At 30.9% G+C, this 24,195-nt stretch overlaps 1 protein-coding gene across 1 annotated transcript in view; it reads right to left on the bottom strand.

The window, feature by feature from the left end:
* Nucleotides 1-23,850, bottom strand: part of LOC118183521 (dynactin subunit 3-like) — a 65,937-nt gene extending 42,087 nt beyond the window's left edge. The window contains exons 1-2 of the mRNA XM_035353102.2: nucleotides 23,652-23,850; nucleotides 15,799-15,883 (exon numbers count right to left, since the gene is read on the bottom strand). Coding sequence (XP_035208993.1) covers nucleotides 15,799-15,883; nucleotides 23,652-23,747 — 181 coding nt within the window. The 5' untranslated portion in view covers nucleotides 23,748-23,850. The remainder of the gene's footprint in view (nucleotides 1-15,798; nucleotides 15,884-23,651) is intronic.
* Nucleotides 23,851-24,195: the final 345 nt, after the last annotated feature.

Raw genomic sequence — 24,195 nt, 5'->3', positions numbered from 1 at the left:
ATTTATTAGATATAATTATTTTTTTAATTTATTCTTTCTATTTAAACTATCAGTTATATATAAAATTAAAAACATCAGGCTTAAACAAAGTAAAGCTTTTAACACAATTTTTTTAAATAAATAAAGAATGAGAATACTTAAGTATTTAAATTTCCTTCATGTCTGTAATATGAATTGGTTTATATAATGGCTATTTAAAACATGAATAAAGTCTAATATAAAAAAAATTACAATAATGCATCAATTAAATGAATTCAAGAAAAAATATACATTCAAAATTCTTAGAAATTTGATACAATTCTTGTATGATATTTTCCAGAGCAATGCCTTATATTTTAAAAAATATTTAAATTATTCACAAAATTAGAATATTAAAAGTGTATAACATCCAAATTATTATTAACTCCTAATTTTAATTTTGGTTCAGATATACAATATAAAGTAAGCATTAGGTGCATATGAGGACATATTTGTACTCATTAAATGCAGATGGGAAGAGTTACAGGTAAATTTAGTAGTGAAGGTTTATTGAAAAGAAAATGAAATAGAATAGCAAATATAGAATAGCAAATACAATACAAAACAAAGTCTGAGATTTGTACTCATCAGAACATCGGTAATTCCAGAGTTGGCATTTTCAGGATATTAGATCTTCAACTTAAATATAGTAAGATGACATGTAGCTATTATAAAATTAAAATTAAGAAATAGTGATTATGAAATAATGAAGCATTTATGACCTTAAAGGAATCAAAATTTACAAACAAAAAATGTTGAGTACTTATTTGTTTTCTTGAAACATTTCTTTCAATGTAATTTGTTTAATTTGCTTCATTTTTTGTGCTACTACTTTCTCTTTAATTCCATAGATATACTTTGACATACTTTCATTCTCAGTAAACTTCTCTGTCACTTTCACTATTAGTAGTGATATTTTCTAGACTTATAACCATACTATAGATTTCACCTCTATGAATAGAATGATGATAGGTGCATACTGCAGAAATTGCTTTTCACTCAAAATTGAATTCGCTAAAATACTTAATCGGAATGAGATCTTTGGATCTCTGCATTGGTTCTTAATCCCTTCTATTCACGAAATATTTGGCCTGAATTGAATTGCCGGTTTGGCATCGCCTCATTGCTCGAGTAAAGGACGAAACACCTTCGTATTTATTTCTTAATTATTGTTCATTGAATGGGAGTTGGTTTGTTTCCCTTGAAAAGTCAACTAATTTCCGATCAATGACAATGATTACTTGCATTTAATTTAATTCTTGCTTTTAATTTATTCCTTTTACAATTGTTATTCATGATTTAATTCCAGTCCCCGTTAAACATTTTTAACAATTTACATTCAGTTACTTAAAAACATCTTTCAAAATAGAACTTACTAAGTATGGATTCACTCTTTTCAGATCATTCTACAATCAATAATCTTAGGAGATAATATAATCAATATTCTTCAGCAAATAAATTATATATCTATATATGTATAAGTATATCTGAACACCTTCAAATTCATTGCTATAATCATACAGCTTAGTTAGTATCTGGTATACACTGTTGGCAATGTATTATGAGATTAGACTAAAGACATGTTGTTCCACTAAATTTGATCTTGCTTCTGTTGGCAGTTGGCAAAGTTAAGGGCCTGAATTATATTAGTTATTTATTATACTTAAGCCTATGCCTATTTCGTGCATATGATTGTTTAATGAGCTGATTCTCAAATAAATAAATTCTCACATAAACTTAAAGCTTAGCAAGAGCGATTGCTGGACATTTTGCGCTCCGGTGCAGTTTTTGTGGGTCCAAAATTCTACTGCCAAACACCTCGCTAAATTCTAAAAATTTTTCATCTCAGTGCCTTCCTTAAATTTTCAAGATTTTGCCATCCCTTAATTTCATTGCTTGATGCTTCTCTAAACCCTAGTAATTGGGAAAAATATATTTCAGTGTCCCCCTTAGCAAAAACTGGCACCATTCCTGTTTACATGCAACACCCTTCCAAGTAGAATGGTATCCAAAAGATAATGCACTAAAACATAATTTAAACATAAAAAAAAAAATATTACCTTTATAACTCCATTTTAAATTAAAATAAAACAAGGAAATAACATAAAAATGGAATACATATTATCTAATATGTGCACTACCAAAAGGAAATATCAACTTAACCTTATTTAGAAATTTCTATGCCTTCGGTGCATGGCACATAAAGTTCCTTAACAGCATCCAAAACTGTTTAAAATTATCTGAACTAGAATCTGTATACTGCAGTCACCACATAAATTCACAAAAGTAAAAATTAAAAATATCCTCCATAGTGCTGAACTGTTAGTAGCATTTCTTTCGAAAATCCCTTTTTTCCACTCCATACACCTTAGATAGGGTTGATATGAGCTCGGGTATCCAGATTCTTATATGTCATTGTGTGGTTTACTGAGAGGTGAATGAAGCCATTATCAGAAAGACAATCATTCGAATTCCAGCAATCGGATATGACTGTAATTCACAAAAGTAAGAATCAAAAATATCCTCCATAGGGTTGAACTGTCTGTGGCATTTCTTTCGAAAATCCCTTTTTATCACATCCTGCACACCTTCGATAGAGTTGATATGAGCTCAAATTTCTGGATCCTTAAATTCACTGTGTCGTGATTTACTGAGAGGCGAATGAAGACATTATTATCAAAGGCAATGGTAAGCCTTCTAGCAGTCAGATATAATTGTTATTCTAGGTAAGATATTCTGTTGAATTACATCCAACAAAGTTTCATACAGAAACTTCAGATTAATCTTACCACCAGTAGTCATTTTACAGCGTAAAGCACAAAATAAGCAACATACTTCCTAATCGACATCCAAAGCAGAAATAAGCCCTGAGAAACATTCTCCCCAAAATCAAATTGAGCGTGATTGCACATTACAACCAATCACATCATAATAGGGTCCAACCAATCACGTCATGATAGAGTTTCCAAAATATACATTGTAAAATACTCAGGTTGCCATAAATGAAAAACAACTTGGCGATAATCGAAGGGGTAGTCCAAAATAAAGACTACCCTAAAAATTTTCTTTCCCTGAATTCTGCCACCTATTGCAGTGACATCACTTGTCTTTGGCTTAACTGTATAACAAATCAGTTATCCTCAATGCAAACAATACTAAACATAATCCTTTAGCCTAAAAGCCTAAGTAATTTCTGTTAAAATTTTCCTCATCAACACATTCAGCAGTAGAGTTAGCAGAAGGTTAAAATCATCACCAAGCCTAATGTCACATAAAAAGTTATGCTCTTTGGCATTCAATTACTAATTTTTTTTTTTTTTTAAATTTTTAGACATAGCTGCTTAAATTATTTCTCAAGCTGTGGTGTGTTGACAATCATGCAGTAATAAAAGCAAGAAATAACAAATAATGATTCGCCAGACTGGCATCTGTGGTGAAATAGAACTTTCGACAGGTTTTATTATGAAAAAATATCAAATACGCAAGCATGAAGCATTAAAAAAATTTGTAGAAAAAATTTAGATTGTTCCAGAAATTGGATATCTGGATTTCAGTCTTCATTCATTTCTACTTTCTTGATTTTTAGATAATTTAAAACTAGTTTAATTTCTTGATGCATATTTAAAAAATACAGATGAAAACTTAAATTAATTTTTCAGAATTTTGTACAAGTATAAGATTTAGCCATAAAATTAAAAACAATTTAACGACAGAATAACTAGAAGTTGATCCTACACAAGATTCAATGAAATTATTTAACTAATAAAAAAAAGTAAAAGGGTTGATATTAGTGTAGGGCAAGGATGGGCAAACTACAGCACACCAAAAAGTTCTATCCAGCCCTTAGATAGAATTTTAATTTGCTGGTTTAAGGCAAATTAAAAGAAATATATACAGTCAAAAGTCATTAATCCAGACTCGTCGGGACTTCGGCGATTCCCGATTTTGAAACCGTAATTTATGAAATAAAGAACAATTATGATCTAAAGGGTATCAAAATTTACAAAAAAAAAAAAAAAAAAAAAAAAAAAAAAAAAAAGAAAAGCTTAATATTTATTTGTTTACTTTATTAAACATTTCTTTCAATGCAAGTTGTTTAAGTTGGTTCATTTTATGTGATAATACTTTCTCCTTAAATCTATAAACAGACATAATTTCTTGTTCAGTTACAAAGTTCTGCTGTTCAAGTCCTATAATTGATGTATCGAGAATACCGACTAATTTGTCAATTGAAATTTTTTCGTTTTTAATAAACTCTGTGTCACTTTCTTCACTATCGGAAGCGAATTATAATGACGAGGAATTTGATTTAAATCATATCAAAGACAGAGTACATCGGGATGAAATACTACATTTAGTAAGGAATTATAAGCCAAATAAAATAAAAACATCTGCTCTGAAGATAAGGATAGTGCTGACAGATCAACTTCCAGTTCACTGTGCGCCGTGACGTTCCCCCCCTACACACACATGCAGAGCAGTGTGAAATTGATAAACAGATTTCTGAATGGTTAGAGAAACAAAGGATATGCCTTTATCCATCTTTTGCAGCAATTCCACTTTTTGTTTAATGGACTTCGAAACATACTTTCGCTTTGTAGATCCTTTACATATTAGTAAATATATATTGGAAATTCTATTTGAAATAATCGAAAGTTCAAGCTTACTTTTATAAAATGCTCTAACAGTCTGCAAAAAATAATAAGCTGGATCCAATTCAAAGATTAAGGAACAACACAATCTGCAACATTAACTAAATTAGATAATTTTAGCTTAGCTTATACCGTCCATTATACATTAAACACGCACATGCATATTCGCAACCGTAAAGGTTTTACGCGCATGCGTCAAAGCCACACATGCGCAAAAAGTTTTTAGCTTTGAGGTCTGGATTATAGGTGTCCAAATTAACGACTTTTGACTGTATTTATGTATTATATAGCCATCTCCTTTTCTACTTTGTTTAAATATTATTTTTTTTCCTCCTCCCTTTTTTTCAAAGGACTGATGATCTTTTTACTTTCTATATTTTTGTTCTATGAAACATAAATTGACGGAAATAGCAAGCACAGACAGCTTTCAATCGGTGAAGTGTTAAAAGCGGAAGTTCTTTATTAGTTATAGCTGTATATTGTCGCCAACAAGTGTTATCTCTTTCTCGGGGAGCAGACATATGGGAACCCAATATAGGTGAATTAGATCTCTTAGAAAAAACTTAATCTTAACTTAAAACTTAATCTGTTTGCTGGGCAGCTAACTAAGAACGACTTGCCTCATTTCTCGATGTTAAATTCAGTACCCTCAGTAAATGAAGAGAAGCTTAAGAATTATGAAGATGGCTTGAAAATACTGCATTTTGAGTTCGAACGAAGATTTCAAGATTTCAGTGCCATTCAAACAGAATTGGATATTTTTACCATGCCTTTCAATGTAAATTGTAAAGCAGTGAGGTCAGATTTGCAGCTTCAATTAACTGAGTTGCAATCTAACAATCATCTCAAGCAGTTAATTCTAAATATGCCAAAGTTAGAGTTTTACAAATCATTATCGAAAGTAAGTTTCCCAAATTTATTATCTCGCGCCCAGAAAATCAGTGCTATGTTTGCTTCATCTTATATATGGGAACAAGTTGAACTTCATCTTATATCTTAATTATATGGGAATAATTGTTTTCAACTATAAACCTTAGAAAGAATTATTTCAGAAGTAAAAGTGTAATAGTACTTATATACTGTTTCTGAAATTTTAGAAAAAAATTATCTTGGCCCACCAAACTTTTTTGTTTCTATATTGGCCCCCAACCGAAAATGTTTGCCCATCCCTGGTGTAGGGGTTATTTTTAATGGAAGAATGATGAATCTATTTAAAAATGCATTTCTTTCAGAAGAATTGTTATATACTCCTCTTTTTAATGTATTCACTTTAATAGTTTTTTTATTATGTTAATTTTTGTGATCACTACTATAACTTTTTTAATATTGCTCATATACACATATAAAAGATTATGTTATATTAAAAAAACTTTCAATAATTTTCTTTTTAAATTAGAGAGGAAGCCAAGCAGCTATAATATACAGCACATCTCACAAAAATCACACTTAACACCATCATCTGGAAAAAGTTAAAATAAATATTCACTTATGTTACAAAAATATGTTTACAGGGTTCGTACACATTTCTGCACATGGAAATTAAAGACTTTTAAGGACTATTAATGAAAAAAATTAAGGACCTATCAGCAAACAGAAGCTGAATAAATTCAAAATTCAATGAACTCTGTTTTTTTAATAACCCTCTAAGAATAAAATAGATCCATACGTAGGAAGCATTCTTATTAAACATAATTTAATAAACATAACTATAAAACAAATTTGAGAATAAAATCCACTTTATAAAATTTATCAGGTAGTATTAAATATTTTACACATCTAATAGTTGGACATATTTAAAAGAAGATTAGGGACATTTTATTTACACTTTACCAACAGTTAGCTTTATGTTGATTTTTTTCTTTAATGTCTCATTTTGCCCGTACATTTTAGTAAATAGAGACTTTTTAGTAAATCTAGAGGTTTAGTAAATAGCAGGTAGATTTTATGTCAAATAGCATAGGTTAAAATGAGAAATAAAATCATAATCAGCATGATTCATAACAGAAGATTGACATCTGTTGATCATAACAAACCTGAAAGCCAGATGCAGTTTTGAGGTTGGCTCCTCAAAAGTTTTAGAAGTTAAAAGTTGTGCTCAATCTGTCTGACGTAGTTAGTATTATGGCTTCATGCAGAGTTCCTGGCATTGTAAAATAGTTAATATATTTTAAGGTTCCAATAAGTCACTAATGCGCCAGAGGTAATAAGTTGTTTTGTATTATTTTAAGTCTCACTAGATGCAAAGAGTAAGTTTTAATTTTTTTTGCTGTATCTTGTGACCAAAGTAAGGATTAATGAAAAGCAGTAATATGCTTTAATATGCAGAGATAACTTTTAAAGGTGAGCGGTTAGTTACAAATAATTAAATACCCTTAATCATTATAGATTTACATGACCAATATTTTGAATTTTATTTACTTTTTAAAAACATTTGTTGAAAAAGCACTATTAAAATTACAATCCAATAACATTTCACAGTTTAAAATGCATGTAATTTTAAATTGTGAGTTTTAATGTCATAACACTGATTCTTAAACGGTATTAGGGTAATTTGACATTAAAAGCTACAACACATAATAAAATATTTATGCGTCTTTTTAATTTGAAGCCTTCCCAGACATTTTGGCTTAATTTATATAAATTTTCTTCTCTTTAAACATCTTTTCTAACAATTAAAAATCTGTTTTAATACACAAACCATTGTTTCCACTAGTTTCTGTGAGCTTTATCTCCTAATCTGCCAGTCTCTTAACAGCGTACGTAATGAGGTTTTATTTGATCTGGTAGAAGTTAAATAGTCCAAAACCTCTTATAGACACGAAACAAATTATTGCTATGTCTGAAAGTAACTACAAAGTCAGATAAAGGTTTAAATAAACTTTTTATTTAAAAAGAACATAGAACATACAGGCAAATTCCTATGCTGAAAAATCAACTACAGCTTGTGGTGATGCAATTAAACAGTCAAATTCAAACTAAAAATGTGGACTAGTAGTCAAAGACTACATAATTTAATTTTAATCTAAGCTGACTCAGTAACTCTATCATCGTAACAAATTCAGATGTTAGTGGAGATAACACAAAGATAATAATTACAAATTATCAGAGCTGCCAGAAACTAATACAACATCCAAGTGGAGGGCAAACACACTCTGTCTTTCAGTCCTAAAACCTGAGTTTAAAATCTATCTGATTTGCATTATGGTGAGAAAATGGAAAGGGGAATTATAGTAAAGGCTAAAATTATAAACAACTGGCTAATTTGTATAATAATAACTGTACTTATTATCAAAGAATAATTTTCTTCCTCTTTATATATTCAGTTTCTTTTTTCAATTCCTTTCCTCCTCACTTTAGAATTTTTGGAATTAATTAAAGATTTCTGTTATTCTAAAAAACCAAATGCATTTAGAACGTACAGAAAAAGCTAATAAATATGAAATGATGTATACAGTATATGCTGGTTTCAGGGCCGATGAGGCAGAATTTTTAGAAATTTGTGACACACCAAGCAACAAAATCTAGAAATGGCAAAACTTTTAGAATTTAGGACAGGCAGTTGGAGATTTAGGATCCACAGTGATTGCATCAGGTGGGAAAATACCTTGTGTTAGCCCTGTGTATGATCCATTGAGACATATAAGGTGAATCTTTTAAATTGTCAGTTTTCAATTTCTTTATTAACAGAAATATTCTTTTTTATAAATGCCTGTCCATGCAAAAAGATTAGAAATATTTTTGGTATTTTCCATATTTGTGTCTAGTGAAAAGTGGAGAAAATAAAGAGAAGATAAACATGTTAGGAAAAAGACCTCTAGTATCAGAAATACAACATTCAAACATTACGTTTTCATTGTCCTTCTAAAAATTCCCCCAAAATGTAAGAAATTCATCACAAACTTTCTGTAAAATACATCCTTATGTGTTAATACAATGAAGATATTTTCATTCTGTCAAATTTTTCTGGAGCCTTCTAGAATTGTGGGTCTGTAAATCTTGCCTTCAAATCCTTTTAAACTTTCCAAATTGCAAATTGGAATGTTTAAAATCGTAAAGAAAAATTAGCCCTACCAATTCTGCAAGAGAAAAAGGGCTAGAAATATTTTGAAAACAAAAATCGGTGGAAAAAGTGGAAAATTAATTTTATACAGAAAACTGAGAGGCATTCTGACAATTCTGAAAAAAATTCGCCAAAATGGAAAGTAATGCCACTTTATAATATGACAGCAAAAGAAAATAAAAATGTTTTATTTTAATGTTATTCTTTATATGTAATTTAAATATATTACCATTATTTTAGTTATATTTATCATATTATAAGGTTCCAAAAAAAAATCATTGAGAAATTGCCAGATCTCCAAATTAAAAATTTTCTATAGAAATTAATCTTAAATTCGCCAAAATGTTGATTAAGTCACCAAATTTAGAGTCGTTTAACAAAATAATTTACATCCCCAAAAGCATAAAGTTGTTTAAATTAGAAAAAAAAAAATGAAATAATTTTGAAATGCTTATGTTTGACTCCTTGCTCAGAAACTCCAGTATCCCACCCTATACATTAGAAATAGGAACAAATTATAACCCATGAACCCATTCAAAAGATAATCATATATGTCACTGAACTGTCAAAAATATTCCTCCATAATGATAATTCACACTCAAACTAACAGTCGTAAAAACAAGACAAATTTCAGATGATTAAAATTAAGGACCTTCTGCGATTTTGGCCAAATTTAAGGACTTTTAAGGACCAAAAATAGATTCCAAAAAACCTAAGGACTTTTAAGGACTGTACGAACCCTGGTTTAGCAGTCTCTTAAAATGAACAACAGATCACAATTCAGCTCTTTTCAGTAAATATATAAAACTGTAATTGTGTCTTGCAAAATTCAATTTATTTGCAATTTTCTGAATTTCAAAAAAAGTCTTTAAAACAATTACTCTGCCAAACAGGCAAACAGCAGATTGCTTGAAAAACCGAATAACTCAATTAACTAATAGCCACGGAAAAAAAAGCTATATAATGTGAGTAAAATTTGACACTCAACATAGATAACATGATTCACAGCATAACAAGAATAATAGCTTAATTTAAAATATTAATTGTTAAAAATGTATTTCAAGATGGTTGCTACACAAAACCAAAATAACAAGTCAAAGAATTGCACAAACTACGTGTCCATATACACATCGATCTATTTTCACTTAAAAAAACATCAGAAAATTGCCCAACTTGGCATTGCGCACTCCCTTGACTTTGTCCATGTACACATCGATCTATTTTCACTTTAAAAAAATCAGGAGAATGATGATGTTGTGTCTAGCGGTGCGGGTTCAGTGAAATGCATGACGCAACCAAAAAAGACTAGTTCACGGCACAAACATTTATTTTTAACTAACTAATAAGACAGCAGTGATGCGCTATTTACGCAGTTACATTACATTCTACTCTACTCTCGTTCACAGAGGTTCTCGGGTATAAGAGTACTGATACTCTCGAAATCGGATGCTACATCCCTCCCCATTTATTTAGAGATTTAATCTCTGAGGAGCTTTGCGGATGCGCGAAGATCATCTAAGTCCTGGCTGAGGTTGCTGCAACTCTTTATCAGGATCCACTGGAAGGACTGGATCAGTTTTCCTTGGAACTGACTATGTTTCAAGTCCGGCTGAAGTTTGCACAACTTCACTTCTTTGTTCGATGTCCTCGTCCGGAGCCTGTGACTTCACGTTTCCATCTGAAGTAGCAGCCATACGAGATTCATAGATTATCGGTGCAGACGGAACCTCGCTCCCTACTGATCTGATCTGATCGACGTGCCGCCGCAGTAAAGTTCCTTGAACGTCAATGGTATAATGCAGCGCTCCATCCTTATTTGTCACTTTGCCAATTTTCCATCTAGAATTTGCCGATCTATAATCCCGAATGACAACCTTTTCTCCGATCTCAAAATTTCTGTCTTTGAAATCATAAGTATTCCTTCGGATGAGTTCTTCCACTCTTTGTTTAAGATTCGGAACAACTAAATCAATTCAAGTTCTAATTTCTCTTTTTAAGAATAACATTGCTGGACTTAACAAGGTTGTCATGTTCGGTGCCTTTCTATAATTCATGAGGAATATGGCAAGATTTTGCTTAATATTTCCTGGATAACCTTGCATTGCACGTAATGCTTGTTTAACAGTGTAAACATACCGCTCTGCTTGCCCGTTACTTGCCGGTTTAAATGGAGCACACGTTTTGTGTTTAATTCCATTATTCTTTATAAAAGTTTCAAATTCCCCCGACGTGAACTGAGGACCATTGTCACTCACTACTACTAAAGGCAGTCCGTATCTTGCAAAACAGTCTCTCAAACATTCAATTGTCTGAAAGGAATTTGCTGACTTTAAGGTATACACTTCTAACCATTTAGAATGTGCGTCAACGATAATCAAGAACATTCGTTCAAAAATAGGGCCTGCAAAATCTACGTGAATGTGTTCCCAAGGCGCACTTGGATATTCCCAGTGATGGACCCTTGCCCTTACTGGATCTGATTTGAACTTAATACAATTGACACAGTTCCTAGAAACTTCTTTAATATCATGATCAATTCCCTTCCAAAAGACGTAGGATCTGGCGATTGCCTTCATTTTAATGATTCCTAAATGTCCTTGGTGTAACTCTTCGAGAATTTTAACTTGGAGTTTTTTCGGAACAACTACCCTCTGACCACTCATTATACAGTCATCTTGTAAGGTGTACTCGGCTTCTCTACCTTCCAAACTTTCTCCAGATTTTAATTTCATAAAAAGACTATTTAATTCTTCATCAGCTCGTGTTTCCCGAGCTATCTCCCTAGCTGTTACCGGAAGAGTTTCAATTTGGGAGAGTTGGAATATTTCAACATCATCCTTAATGCTTAAATCTTCGGACTTAAGAGGCAGGCGTGACAGGCAGTCAGCATTACCATATTCCTTGGTATTTCGATACACAATATCAAATTGATATGCTTGCAATATCAGTGCATAATGTAAGAGTCGAGTGGCTGTGAGGATAGGAAGTCCTCTTTTCGATAGCCACTAAAGGTTTATGATCTGTCACCAGAGAAAAGCGTCTTCCCTTTAGATACAGATAAAACTTTTTGACAGCCCAAACAATTGACAGTGCTTCTTTATCGATTTGGGCGTATTTCTGTTAAAAGTGATTTGGCAGTTTTTTGACCAACTCCATTTAACATCTTTTTTTGTTAAATTATTTAATGGATGTGCCAAAGTTGCCAGATTAGGGCAAAATTTGTCATAAAAATTCACTAATCCCAAAAAGCTTTTGATGTCTTGGACGCCTTTCGGCGTAGGGGCATTAGCAATTGCCGAAATCTTTTCATCCTTTTTATGTAATCCATCGGCATCAAATTTATGCCCTAAAAATTTAATCTCATTTTGAAAAAATTTACTTTTAGTTAAGTTTAATTTTAGGCCGTGCTCCTTGCATTTTTTGAAAAATATTTCCAGTGCTTTTAAATGAGACTGATCATCCGGTCCTGTCACTTGAGCATCATCCATAAAAATTTTAATTCCTTCGATCCCCTGAAATAATCCCTCAACATAACGCTGCCAAATAGCTGGGGCAGCATTTAATCCATACATTAAGCATTTACAAATATACAACCCCTTATGCGTGTTTATTGTTAATAACCGTTGGCTCTCCGGATGCACTGTCATTTGTAGATAAGCATGACTGAAATCAAGTTTCGAAAAATTTTTACCTCCATTAAGGCATGAAAATATTTCTTCGAGTTTTGGTAATGGATGCTGTGGCACTTCCAAATTAGGATTCAGAGTCACAGAATAATCAGCACAATGCCTAATGGAACCTTCAGATTTAACAATTGGCACAACTGGTGTTGCCCATTCTGAAGTCTCAACCCTCTCAATGATACCTTCTTTCTCAAGCCGATTAATTTCTAATTCAACTCTATTTTTTAATGCGAAAGGTACCAGTCGTGACCTACAAAATATTGGTTGAGTATTAGGTTTCAAATTTAGCTTTACTTCGTGATTGTTAATTTCACCTAATTTACCGTCAAAAATTTCCTTATACTCAAGCAATTTTTTTTAATTCAATTCACTAGAAGTTTTCAATGCTTTGATGGCATTCCAATTGAAATTGATTTTATACAGCCATTCCTGGCCGAAGATTGTGTCCAAATTTTGCTTCATAATGTATAAATTTAAAACTAATTTTTGACCTTGGTATTCAACTTTAACAGGAACATATCCTAAAGGTACCACCTTATCACCCCTGTAAGTTTTAAAAACTAAATTTGTAGGCTGAATCTTTTTATTGGAAATTTTTCTAAATTTATTTATAGACATTACCGAAACTGTTCCCCCAGTATCAAGTTCCATGCTAACTGGTTTGTTTTCAATTTTAACTTTAACAATTATTGCGGTCTTTTTGGCTCTTCCTTTCTTAACATGTGCGTTCTGGTGTTAAATATATAATGTCATCTATGGGTGTCCTCATAGATGGGGATCTCATTTTTCGAATCATAATCATTATTTGCCTCAACTTTCTTTTGTTTAACCTGGCAGTTTTTCCTAGACAAATAACACGCCTTTTCGATATGTCCAATTTTTTTACAAAAGCGGCATTCACTTGTTGCAAATCTACAGTTGCTTTTATTGTGATTTGCTCCTAAGCAACGCAAGCAAGTTTCATTTTTACCTTTATTATTCTTAGCAACAAAGTTTTGTTTCCGCGGTTTGGACTCATTTTTCTTTTTTTTAAGTACTTTCAGTTCTACGGAATCTCCTATAATCTCATTTGCACCCTTAACCGCCTTCTCCATCGCCAAGGCTATCTTAATGTTTTTTCTAAATCGATATCATCTTCCTGAAATAATCGATCTAAGATATTACGATCTCATAGACCGCTAACGAAAACATCCCTTAACATCGTATTTAGCATATCCTCTTTACATTCACAAGGAATCACTAACGAGCGTAATTCAGTGACATAGCTACTAACTGATTCCCCCTCATGCTGTTTTCTGTTAATAAACATGTGCCGACTAGGTATTATTAAAGCTTTAGGATTTAAATGATCCTTAAGAACCTTTTTTAGTTCGGTAAAATTTTTATCTGAAGGATTATCTGGAGAGAGTAAATTTTTCAACAAATTATACAATTTTGCATTCAAGCTTGAGATCAGAACTTTCCCACGTTTTGCCTCTGGAACATTTTGAATGTCCGAAAAAGCCTCAAATCGTTCTATGAACGTATCAAAATTTTCTACCGTTTCATCGAACTTATCAAAAGAAACAGAAATTTTGCCTTGTTTATGTTCCGATTTCTCTTGCAATGCGACCATTAAAGCTTCATTCTACTTTATCAATTCTTCAATTAACTTCTCCACCCTTTCAAAACAAAAATCAAATAACTTTCCTACCTTTTGCAGTTTTCGGGGAATCCCCTAAATCCAAGTTTCGGTTTGCTACTACTTTTACGCATGTAAACCAGTGTGCCGAGTCCGGAACGATTTGCTTCTCATCCCATCCTCGTCACCAACTTGTTGTGTCTAGCAGTGTGGGTTCAGTGAAATGCATGACACAACCAAAACAGACTAGTTCACGGCACAAAAATTTATTTCTAACTAACTAATAAGACAGCAGCGATGTGCTATTTACACAGTTACATTACATTCTACTCTACTCTCGTTCACAGAGGTTCTCGGGTATAAGAGTACTGATACTCTCGAAATCAGATGCTACAGATGACGTCATATAATGTTAAAGTTACTCATCACCAAAATTAAACAAAATTTGTAGCCAATCGAAGTTCAATAAACTGCATTTTAAATCATACAATGAAATAACATAAAAAAGGAAATGCATGTTATCGCATATATGCACTACAAAAAGGAAATATCGACTTGCCATATTTAGAAATTTCCGTCTCTTCAGCCTGCGGCACACAAAATTGCTTAACAGCATCCAAAAACTTTCTAAAATTATCTCAACTAGAATATGCTTTATGGCCATTACCATATAAATTAACAAAAATATCTCCATAGTGGCGGACTGTTAGCGGCATTTCTTGCATGAACCTTTCTTGAGACAAACCCATTCAAAGCCGTCTTAATGATCTTTATGTTCGACCATACACATTTCCTTTGTACAAACAGGACACTTATAATGACTACTGTGTAAACCTTCATTTACACACCAGTCAATTAATTTTTTTTTTCCCCCATTTCATTTCAAATCGTACAGAAACTTCATATTAACCTCATCACATACAGCCATTTTACGGTATACAGCACAAAATAAGCAATGTACTTCTTAACTGACATCCAACACAGAAAAAAGTCCTTACAAATATTTTCCCATCAGTCAAATTCACCACCATCACGCAACCAATCACGTCATAATAGCGTTTCCATAACATTCAACTACTCAGGTTACCATAAATGAAACAACTTGGCAATAATCCAAGGGGCACCCTAAAATATAAACTTACCTATCAATTTTAGGAAATATTTTACCATGATTAAAAATTATTAAATACTCTAATCATAAAACAAATTTCATGTATTTATGCCATTTTTCAATAGTCACTATACATTAGATTGCATATATTTATTCTCAATTTAAAAGAATATTCTATGAATACATTTATTCTCAATTTAAAAGAATATTCTATGAATATATTTATTCTCAATTTAAAAGAATATTCTATGAATATATTTATTCTCAATTTAAAAGAGTATTCTATGATTAGATTATATTAAGAATGAACAAATGAAAGATAACTATACAGAATAAGCAAATAAAATGTCATTATTGTCCACATATCAGTATTTCTCAATTATTGTCCTCATATCAGTATTTCTCATATAAAAGTACAAATATTTTCTAAAAATCTGCATTTGAATTTTCAAAATAGGTTCTATTTTGTGATAAGTCCTCATTTCATAATCAACTAAACAATAAATGACCAATTCTGAATGAATTTAAAATGATAAGAATACAAATAGACAATAACATAAAATATTTCATGCAATTTGAAAAGTACTCTGGATGATAAGTTTCACTGAAATAACATTTGAATTTTAAAAAAGAATTTCATAGAAAATACTTACATTTTGAAAACAGCATCGTGATTTTATCCCGTCCAGTAACAGCTGACTGAAGTCTGTTTTGCACATTTATCAAACTTTCAACACACTGAAAAAATTTAGAAATTTCAAAACTGCATAGTGAAATATAATTCCCACTTAAAGGAAACCACAAAGGAATAAAAAGACATGCACATTGAATTAAGTTAAATTCAGAGATTCGTTTAAATTCACTACATGAAAAAAACATAAATAAATATGATATATAAGAATAACTGAATTTTTAGGTGATATAATTTAGAAAACAAACACTGTAAAATGTTATATTTTGTCTACATCAATATTATATTAGTGGAAAGAAAGGACTCCTTGCAACTGAACTCGCACGGCAAACACTTTTTATGTTTTTCAAAAGATATTACAGTCTAATCTTTCCAAAACAGTAAGCACAATATTAGGTGTGTGATGCATATTATGTTTTTATATATGATGGCCCAAATTCTATCTAGTATGTGTTTAGTCCTAAGCAGCTTTTGTGAAAGAAAATCACCACCTCTGTGTAAGTTCAGCATGCTACTTAATCTACTTTGTGCAGACAACCTTTTCTTTCAGAAAAGATATTTTACAAATTGCAGCTGAATTAAAAATTATTTTTATTCTTTCAAAAATAAAATATATTGTTAATTTTTATTCGTCAAGAATTGAGAAAAAGACAGTGAGATTTTTTCAAGAAAGAAAAGGAATTTTTGTAATAGAAAATGTGAAAATAAAACCATTTACATATTAATAATGAAAGCACTTGAAAATGCAATATCAAAAGCTGCAGGAAGAAGACAGACAGACACTTGTGCTGGATACTCTTTCTGTGATTTCTGGATAATAATGTTGCACTTCTCCACTCTTGAAAAGAATAACATCCATTAAAAGGTGCAAAGAGAATGCAAGAAATACTAACTATTTAATGGAATAGTTGTATGAGAGAAAGTATTTAAAAAAGTTACTGAGGCAATCTTAAAAATGAACAGGCAATCAAGGCAAACCTGTAGAAGCAGAGAATTTCTTCATTCAATACAAAACTCAGCAGATTTTACATGAAATTTCCCATGAAACTTATAAATGCTTTTTTTGTTCAAATATAAAACTATAAAGATAAATTCCTTTTTTTTTTTTCTTCTTTTTTTTTAATGTGAAAATTTACATTTCATAACTCAAAATATAAAAAGATTATGAGGGTATATAAAGTAGTGGAATGAAAAACAACAAGTTGCATCTTAGCATAACCTTAAATCATATCCAAATTTATGTGGTATCAATACAAAGAAATGGAAAAACACTTTTGAAGTCACATTAAAAGCAACTGCCTATACATAACCAACAGAAAATATACAAAAGAAATAAGAGCACTTATGTATTGTCGCAAGCCATCTTGGTACAATTAGACAATTTTTTAACAGATGAAGAGGAAGTCATTTATCTAGTTGAAGTTACAGATTTTCATTACTTTTCTTAAAAACATCACCAAACTGTTGATATTTATTATAAGCTGTCAAACATCATCAATATATCAAAAAACATACTTTAGCAATTTAAAATAAAACTTTTAAATAAGGATTATATAATGCATTAAAAATATACACTTACATTTTTTTTACAAAATCCTTCTGTAATTTCTTTATGGTTTATTCCCCCCCCCCATGTAACTAGCAATCTATTTTCATTTTTTTTTTTTTTAAATCTGACACTCGTACAAATTTGGCATTTTGTATAACTTAGGCATTGTACACACCAATGTACCAAATACAACTTATCATTGTTCCTTTTAGTTACTTTGTGGCAAATTCCACAAGCATGTTTTAAAACTGAGCTTAAGGAAAAATATCAAGATTTACCTATAATCATTGGAATTTGGAATATAACAAAAGAACGCATATGAAAATGGCAACATTGCTTGACTGTAGGATGAACTTGGTTGCCAGAGTTTTGCACATCCTGAAAATTTGGAGTCTTTTATTAAGGTAGTTGTAATAATATGTAAATGGTGAAATAAATCTAACTGTATGCATGTATGGGTAATTTTAATAATAATATGTAAATGGTGAAATAAGTTTAACTGCATGCATGAATGGGTAATTTTAATAGCTTTCTTCAATAATTTATTATTATTATTATTTTCTAATGTTTTTGCTTGTTCCCCCCCCCCATTATACATTTTGTGCTTGGTGATATTTCTTTCGCAATGGCCATTGTAAACAAAGGTATTTGTTTTTTATTTCATGGAAATGTATAAAATACAAATTAAAATTTATTAGTGTTTTAGTTAAAACTCTATAACTGCATTTTTATTTTCCTTAAAGGCGAGGGATACAAAGATGCAGAAGATTTTGTTGATGTTGATTTTTTAAAGATTGTTTTTTAATATTGCAGCAATTTTTGATGTCAAATGAGCTTGGATCTTTCTCAGGATATAAAAACCATGTTTGAAAGGCGCTTATCACAGCTAATTATCTGGTTTGAGAAATGCTTTCAAAATGAAAAATTCAACAGGTTTCCATGGATCTGTTTAATAATAGTGCTCCTACTGTATTTATTTCTGCAGAAGAAGAGAATCTTATCAAGTTATCTTCTTGTGACAGCAGTTTGAAAGTAAAATCTGGCAGCATAGCATTGAAAAAATTTTGGATTTCAATAAAAGATGAATATCCCCTTCTAAATGACAAGGCTGTTTTAATTCCATTTTAGACACTGAAGCTGAATTTTTGATGGTCGATATAGTAAAAAGCAAGTATAGAGCAAAAATTAACATAAAAAAGGAAATGAGGGTGGCCATGTGCAGTTTAATTCCATGATTTGAAAAAATATGTTGCAATCTGCAAACTCATACATCACATTAATTATTTATTTAATGTTAATAAAGCCAAAAAAAGTATTAAAAATGAAGGTACTATTCCGTTTTGAGGGCCGTAAAAAAATTGCAGCGAAAATGTATGCTCAAAAGCGCCAAATCTAGTAAACGCGTCCATTTAACAGCGCGCCAAATCTAGCGTACGCGTTGATTTCAGATTGCGTAAGTTTGTATAGTTCTATATTTCTTAAGACGACATTGAAATACTAGTTTAATTTTTAAATCCTTTTTTGATATCCTATGGATTTAACAATTTGGTAATTGCCCATGACGAAAAGTCGGCAATAGAATTTTGGGTAAAGTGCAGAATCACCCACTGCTTGACCCGTTTCTTAGAATTGCACATACTCGGTATCCATGTGCACATCGACTTATTTTCACTTAAAAAAAAAATCCCAGAATTGCACAAAAATGGCACTGCGCACACCCTTGACTTTATCTATGTACACATCGACCTATTTTCACTTAAAAAATAAAAGAAAATTGAAAAAAATCCAATTGTTTTACCCTTGTAAAAAGCGGCAAACAAATAAGTGAGCGATTCTGCACTTTACCGAAAATATTTTCAAAGAAAAGGCATCTTTCATTATAGAAAATTACGTTTCAACAACCAACGAGATGAAATTATGCTTTAGCGATAAGTCGGTAGCGAAAAAGCAATGCAGGCATCCATTCAGTTATGTTTAGCAATTTTTATATAAATTATAATAATAATAAAGTATTATATGAAATTAACCTTTCATCTAAATTAAAACATCCATCTTAGATAGTTATTTACTATTATACTTCCTTTCTTGCCGCAATTTTTAGGGTTGCCGCAATTATTTTTGGCAGCATTGGCATCAACAATAGTTTGGCGATTTTTTACGGCCCTCGAAACCGAATAGTACCAAAATGAAAAGATACACGAGTTTAATTTACTTTTACTTACAATTAGTCACACTTTTACTTAAGGTACGGGGCCATGGGAAATTTTCATCTGAAAAAAAGACATCATGACTCGGAAAAGTTTGGGAATCACTGGATTGAAAGCTATCTTTGATCAACAATAAGCATTCAAAGGTTTGACAATACTTTCCATTCAAATAGCAGCAGCTAAAAATATTAATTTTGATGAAACTATAATAAAATGTTGAGAAGTCAAAGCTCGTAAAAACACTTTAGGTTTTTTTTTTTTTTTTTTTTAATTAAAAGAAAAGTTAAAAAGAATTTTTAAAATCATCAAACACGACATATTAATAAGCTTTTTTAAATATACTTTTGTCTGCTACATGTAAATTTTTTTAGTCTTAATATTTTTTTGTTTTCCAAATCATTTTTTCAATTTAAATTAATGCAAATTATTTATCTGTGTTGACACTGATATATGATCATTCCAATAAAGGAGCCCCAAGGAGATTTCTGCACTGGGGCTCGATAGCTGTTTGTCTGCTACTGATCACAGGTATGTATGTATTTGGAACGAAATCAAGTATGGCCAAAGAGTTTTCTTTTCACTCTCTCAACATATGCAGTATTAGTTCACAGTACTTACAGTGACAGGAATCTTGTTCATTTCTAGAATTTTAAATACAATAAAAGTCCTTTATCCTTACCAGTCCATTTCTACATTTACTGAGTAAGCTTATTAATTGATTTTCAGATAAATACCTAATCAAAATATAAATAATATGTATTATAAGTAGGGCTGTGGAGTTGGTAGGGAAAATAACCAACTCCTGGAATTTTAATGACTTCGACTCCTTCATATATATGTAAACATGGGTACAGCTTATTTTTTTTAATATAAAAGAAATAGTAGATGCTACAGATAAAAATTGATGCATAGCAAATTTTTTATATTAATTAGCATTTATTATGAAATGGAAACGCTGGCATTAGTAATTTCTAAGAAACAGTAAAACTTTGGCAAGATCTTCTTTGTTAGAGGACCATAGATCCAATCTGATAAACTGCAGAACTGAGAACTTTCCACACTGACTTGAGTAGGAAGAAGAGTTATGGCTACTTCCTTTAACTTTTCAGGATAGACTTTTGTTAAGTTCTAAAAGAGGTATCTTGCAAGTGCAATCATATTTCTCTATTTCTTCAAAGACCGTGTAGAAATCTTGTTTGTATTTTTCATTTTTATATCTAAAGGCTGTTGGTTCTTTGTTTCCATTAACTTTGCCTTAGCCTTTTCAATATTATCCAAATATTTCTCAAAATCTAATTCATCAGTGGAAGAACATGATAGAGACTCAGTTGCAATATCTGCAGTTTGACTGTCCTGATTAGAATACTCCAGTTATTCTGAGAATAATTTCATTCTTAATGAAAGTTAATAGATGGCTTTCTTTGCCTTTTTAATTTGTTTGTCATAAAACAAAATTCGGCGTTTTGAATCTACATATATTGAACCCAGCATGATCTTGTTCTCTAGCAAATTATTTTCTCTTTTCTTCATTGAAGAAACGATTTCTTCTGCAATAAACCCTCCATTTCAGAAAGAACAAACATCACATTCTTCCAGTCTTGCCTCTTGTTAATTCTTCAGATTGTAGCTTTTTTGGTGGATATATATGGTATAGAAAGAAAAAGTTTCCAATTCTCCAAGATCATTCCACACTCTTTCTGTTAGTGAAACATTAAGGTTATCTACATCTTCTAACATTCTCGTCTCCAGTTAATTTTTCAGATGGTAGCTATATACGGTATTGAAAGAAAGATTTCCAGTTCTGCAAGATCATTCTATTATGAATTATTAGAGTTATTTACATCTTCTGACAAAGTTCTTAATCCTAACAACCATTATATTATCAAATATGTACTTCTCCATTGCATTGCTCCTTTTCACCCTCGCTTCCTAAGAATGGCATCAATTTTGGGAGTTTTTAGTTCACCAATGATATTAGTAACTAAATGAATCAGTTTAATCAATAATGGCAAATATTACATCCATCCTGCTCTGTTATATTTATTTATTAATATGTCAATAAAATAGATGATAACTATTTATTAATGTATATATTCCATAAATAAAAATATTAACTCAGTTTGTCATTTTTTTTTTTTTTTTTCAATTCACTTTAATTTCATTTCAAATTGAAACTGTCCAACAAAAACTGGAGTCGGAGTCACCATGTTTTTTAGCGACTTCAACTCCGACTCCTTTTACCCCAAAATCTACCTGACTCCGATTCCGACTCCATAGCCCTGATTATAAAACATCATTTTTCTGTAAAAAAAAAAAAAAAAAAAAAAAAAAAAAAAGCCACATTGTGCCAAGGAGGTGGCACCGATCTAGATTTTCAGAAATAAAAATTTAGCTGAATACTTATTTTCTTTCAGTATCTTAAGTTTCTTTTCCCTCTTTGTTCAAAATTCCTTTGAACAGCCCAAATAGATGTGGCCCAAAGAGAATGCTACCTATTTGTTTTTAAGTAATGAATGAGCAGCATTATGGATTCAGGCCGAAACTGGAATTTCTCAATTAAATGTGGCTATTAAAATTTTCAGTAGCTATGCATTTAATAAATACAGTAATTACCCATTTGGTTTATTTAGTATTTTAACTTTATAACTATTCTATATTATAGCTAATTAAACTTTTTCATCTCCTTCTGAAATTTCATTTAGCAAATTACCTGTTCATAGAATCTTCCTAAATTTTAATTTAAAAATATAAAAGATAAAGGGTTTACAGAAGATAATTTTCAGGCAAATAAGGTATCTTATTTTTATTTGCATCTATCTCATCACTTCATCCTACCTGGCTTAAAATAAAAAGTCATGGTTTATCATTTGTTCTGACTTATGTGAATAGGTGTAAAATATGCTAGACTGCTACAATTGAACTTTTTTTTTTTTTTTTTTGGCAGAAAATAAAATCATATTTTTTCAATTATTGCATAAAACAAATATTAGATTCTATTTTTACTTTTCTCCTTTCTTCATAAAACACACATTTTCTTTATTCCCTCCCTCATTAACTAAAAAAGGCACTATTAAAATCTTTTACCGAAGTGAATGTTACTGAAACAAGGGATAACTATGTACACAAAAAAATACATTTTACATTATTTACTTGGGTCATCATGGGTACAAGGCGAGAGCAATTGAATAAAGTGATAATCTTAGTACAGAGACAAAATGAAAATTCACACATTAAAGAATTTTAAATGCTGGTTGCGTGGAAGGGTGCTTTGAATTCAATGAAAGTATTCAATACTGCCATTTAAAAAAAGGGGCGAAGAGAGAGACCTTTTTCTGAAAGTTGGACTAATACCGATGAAATCAATAAAGCAAATTACCTCCACATATATTCTGATATGCAGAAAAGAAGAATTTCTTAATACATTATCACACTTATATTCTCACAGAATAAAAATAACAGTTGCAACTTCATCAATATTTTAATCCAATATGTGTCAAATGTAATTTCAAACAGGTAGTACAAGAAATTATGAATTACACTTAATAAAGAAAAAATTCATTCCATGAAAATATTTTTAATATAGCACTATTCCAGGTGATAAATATCTTAATAATCTAAATACTTTTTTATAATTGCATATAATATTGATCATCAGGGCCCTTCCTTTTAAGCATGCAAAGATTAGATAAAAAATAAAGTACCAAAAAAAAAAAAAAAAAAAAAAAATGAAGGAATTTTATTTCATTTACAGTGAAACTACATCCACGATTCTATTACAAAAGCTTCAAGAAAACTCATCAAATCTGTAAAACTATATATGCGTAAAGGAAATAATTCCCAGATTTATGAAATCCAATCCTATTTAATTTATCATAGCAAATGATGGCCACATGTGAATGTGAATATTTTTAATGTTTTATTGTTTCATACTATCGACTTAAAATAAATTAAATACAACTACGAAAAATTAGGACAACTTTAAAAAATTAAACCGAAACAGTTTGTGCGTTAACTGAGCAAAGCAATACAACTTCACGTATCACAGAACTGTATTTTTACTTTGCACTCTGGATCTGGTGAAGAATTCCCATACACATTTCTTTCCAGTTTCGCTATTCTTTCATCAAGAATATCAATCGTAGATAGATCAGCCATATTTCTCGGTTCAGTTTTCTTTTAGTTATTATCTGCAAGGTAGTAAGTACCTCCTGGGTAGTATCATATCAAGGTTCTTTAATATACTAAGGTTAGGCCAGGAACGGAAAAAGCGTGCCATTGGTTGCTGGTAGTGACGTCACCCGGGAGACAAGACGCATCGGCCGACGCGTCTGCTACATGATTTTCGTAATGGAAGTAATGTAAACTAAAGCAAAATAATCATTTTAAATGTGGTAGATACACCGGAAATACCGGGTATATACTTTCCGATAAAGTATTTTGTTAAAGCAATGTTTATTTTATGCACAGAATTCGTACGAATGCTGAAAATAATTGTAAACATTAAATTCTTATCATAAAGGAAAGCATTAGGAAATGAAAAACGATATTTAAGTTAATTGAGGGAAATAAATATTGTAAAACAAGCTATTTTTCAATATTTTTC

This window comes from Stegodyphus dumicola, chromosome 9 (assembly GCF_044657685.1).
Source record: "Stegodyphus dumicola isolate Sdum_Otavi_A_Nest chromosome 9, ASM4465768v1".
NCBI lineage: Eukaryota > Metazoa > Arthropoda > Arachnida > Araneae > Eresidae > Stegodyphus > Stegodyphus dumicola.
The sequence above is the reverse complement of the archived record's forward strand: the minus strand, read 5'-3'. Positions and strand labels throughout refer to the sequence as shown.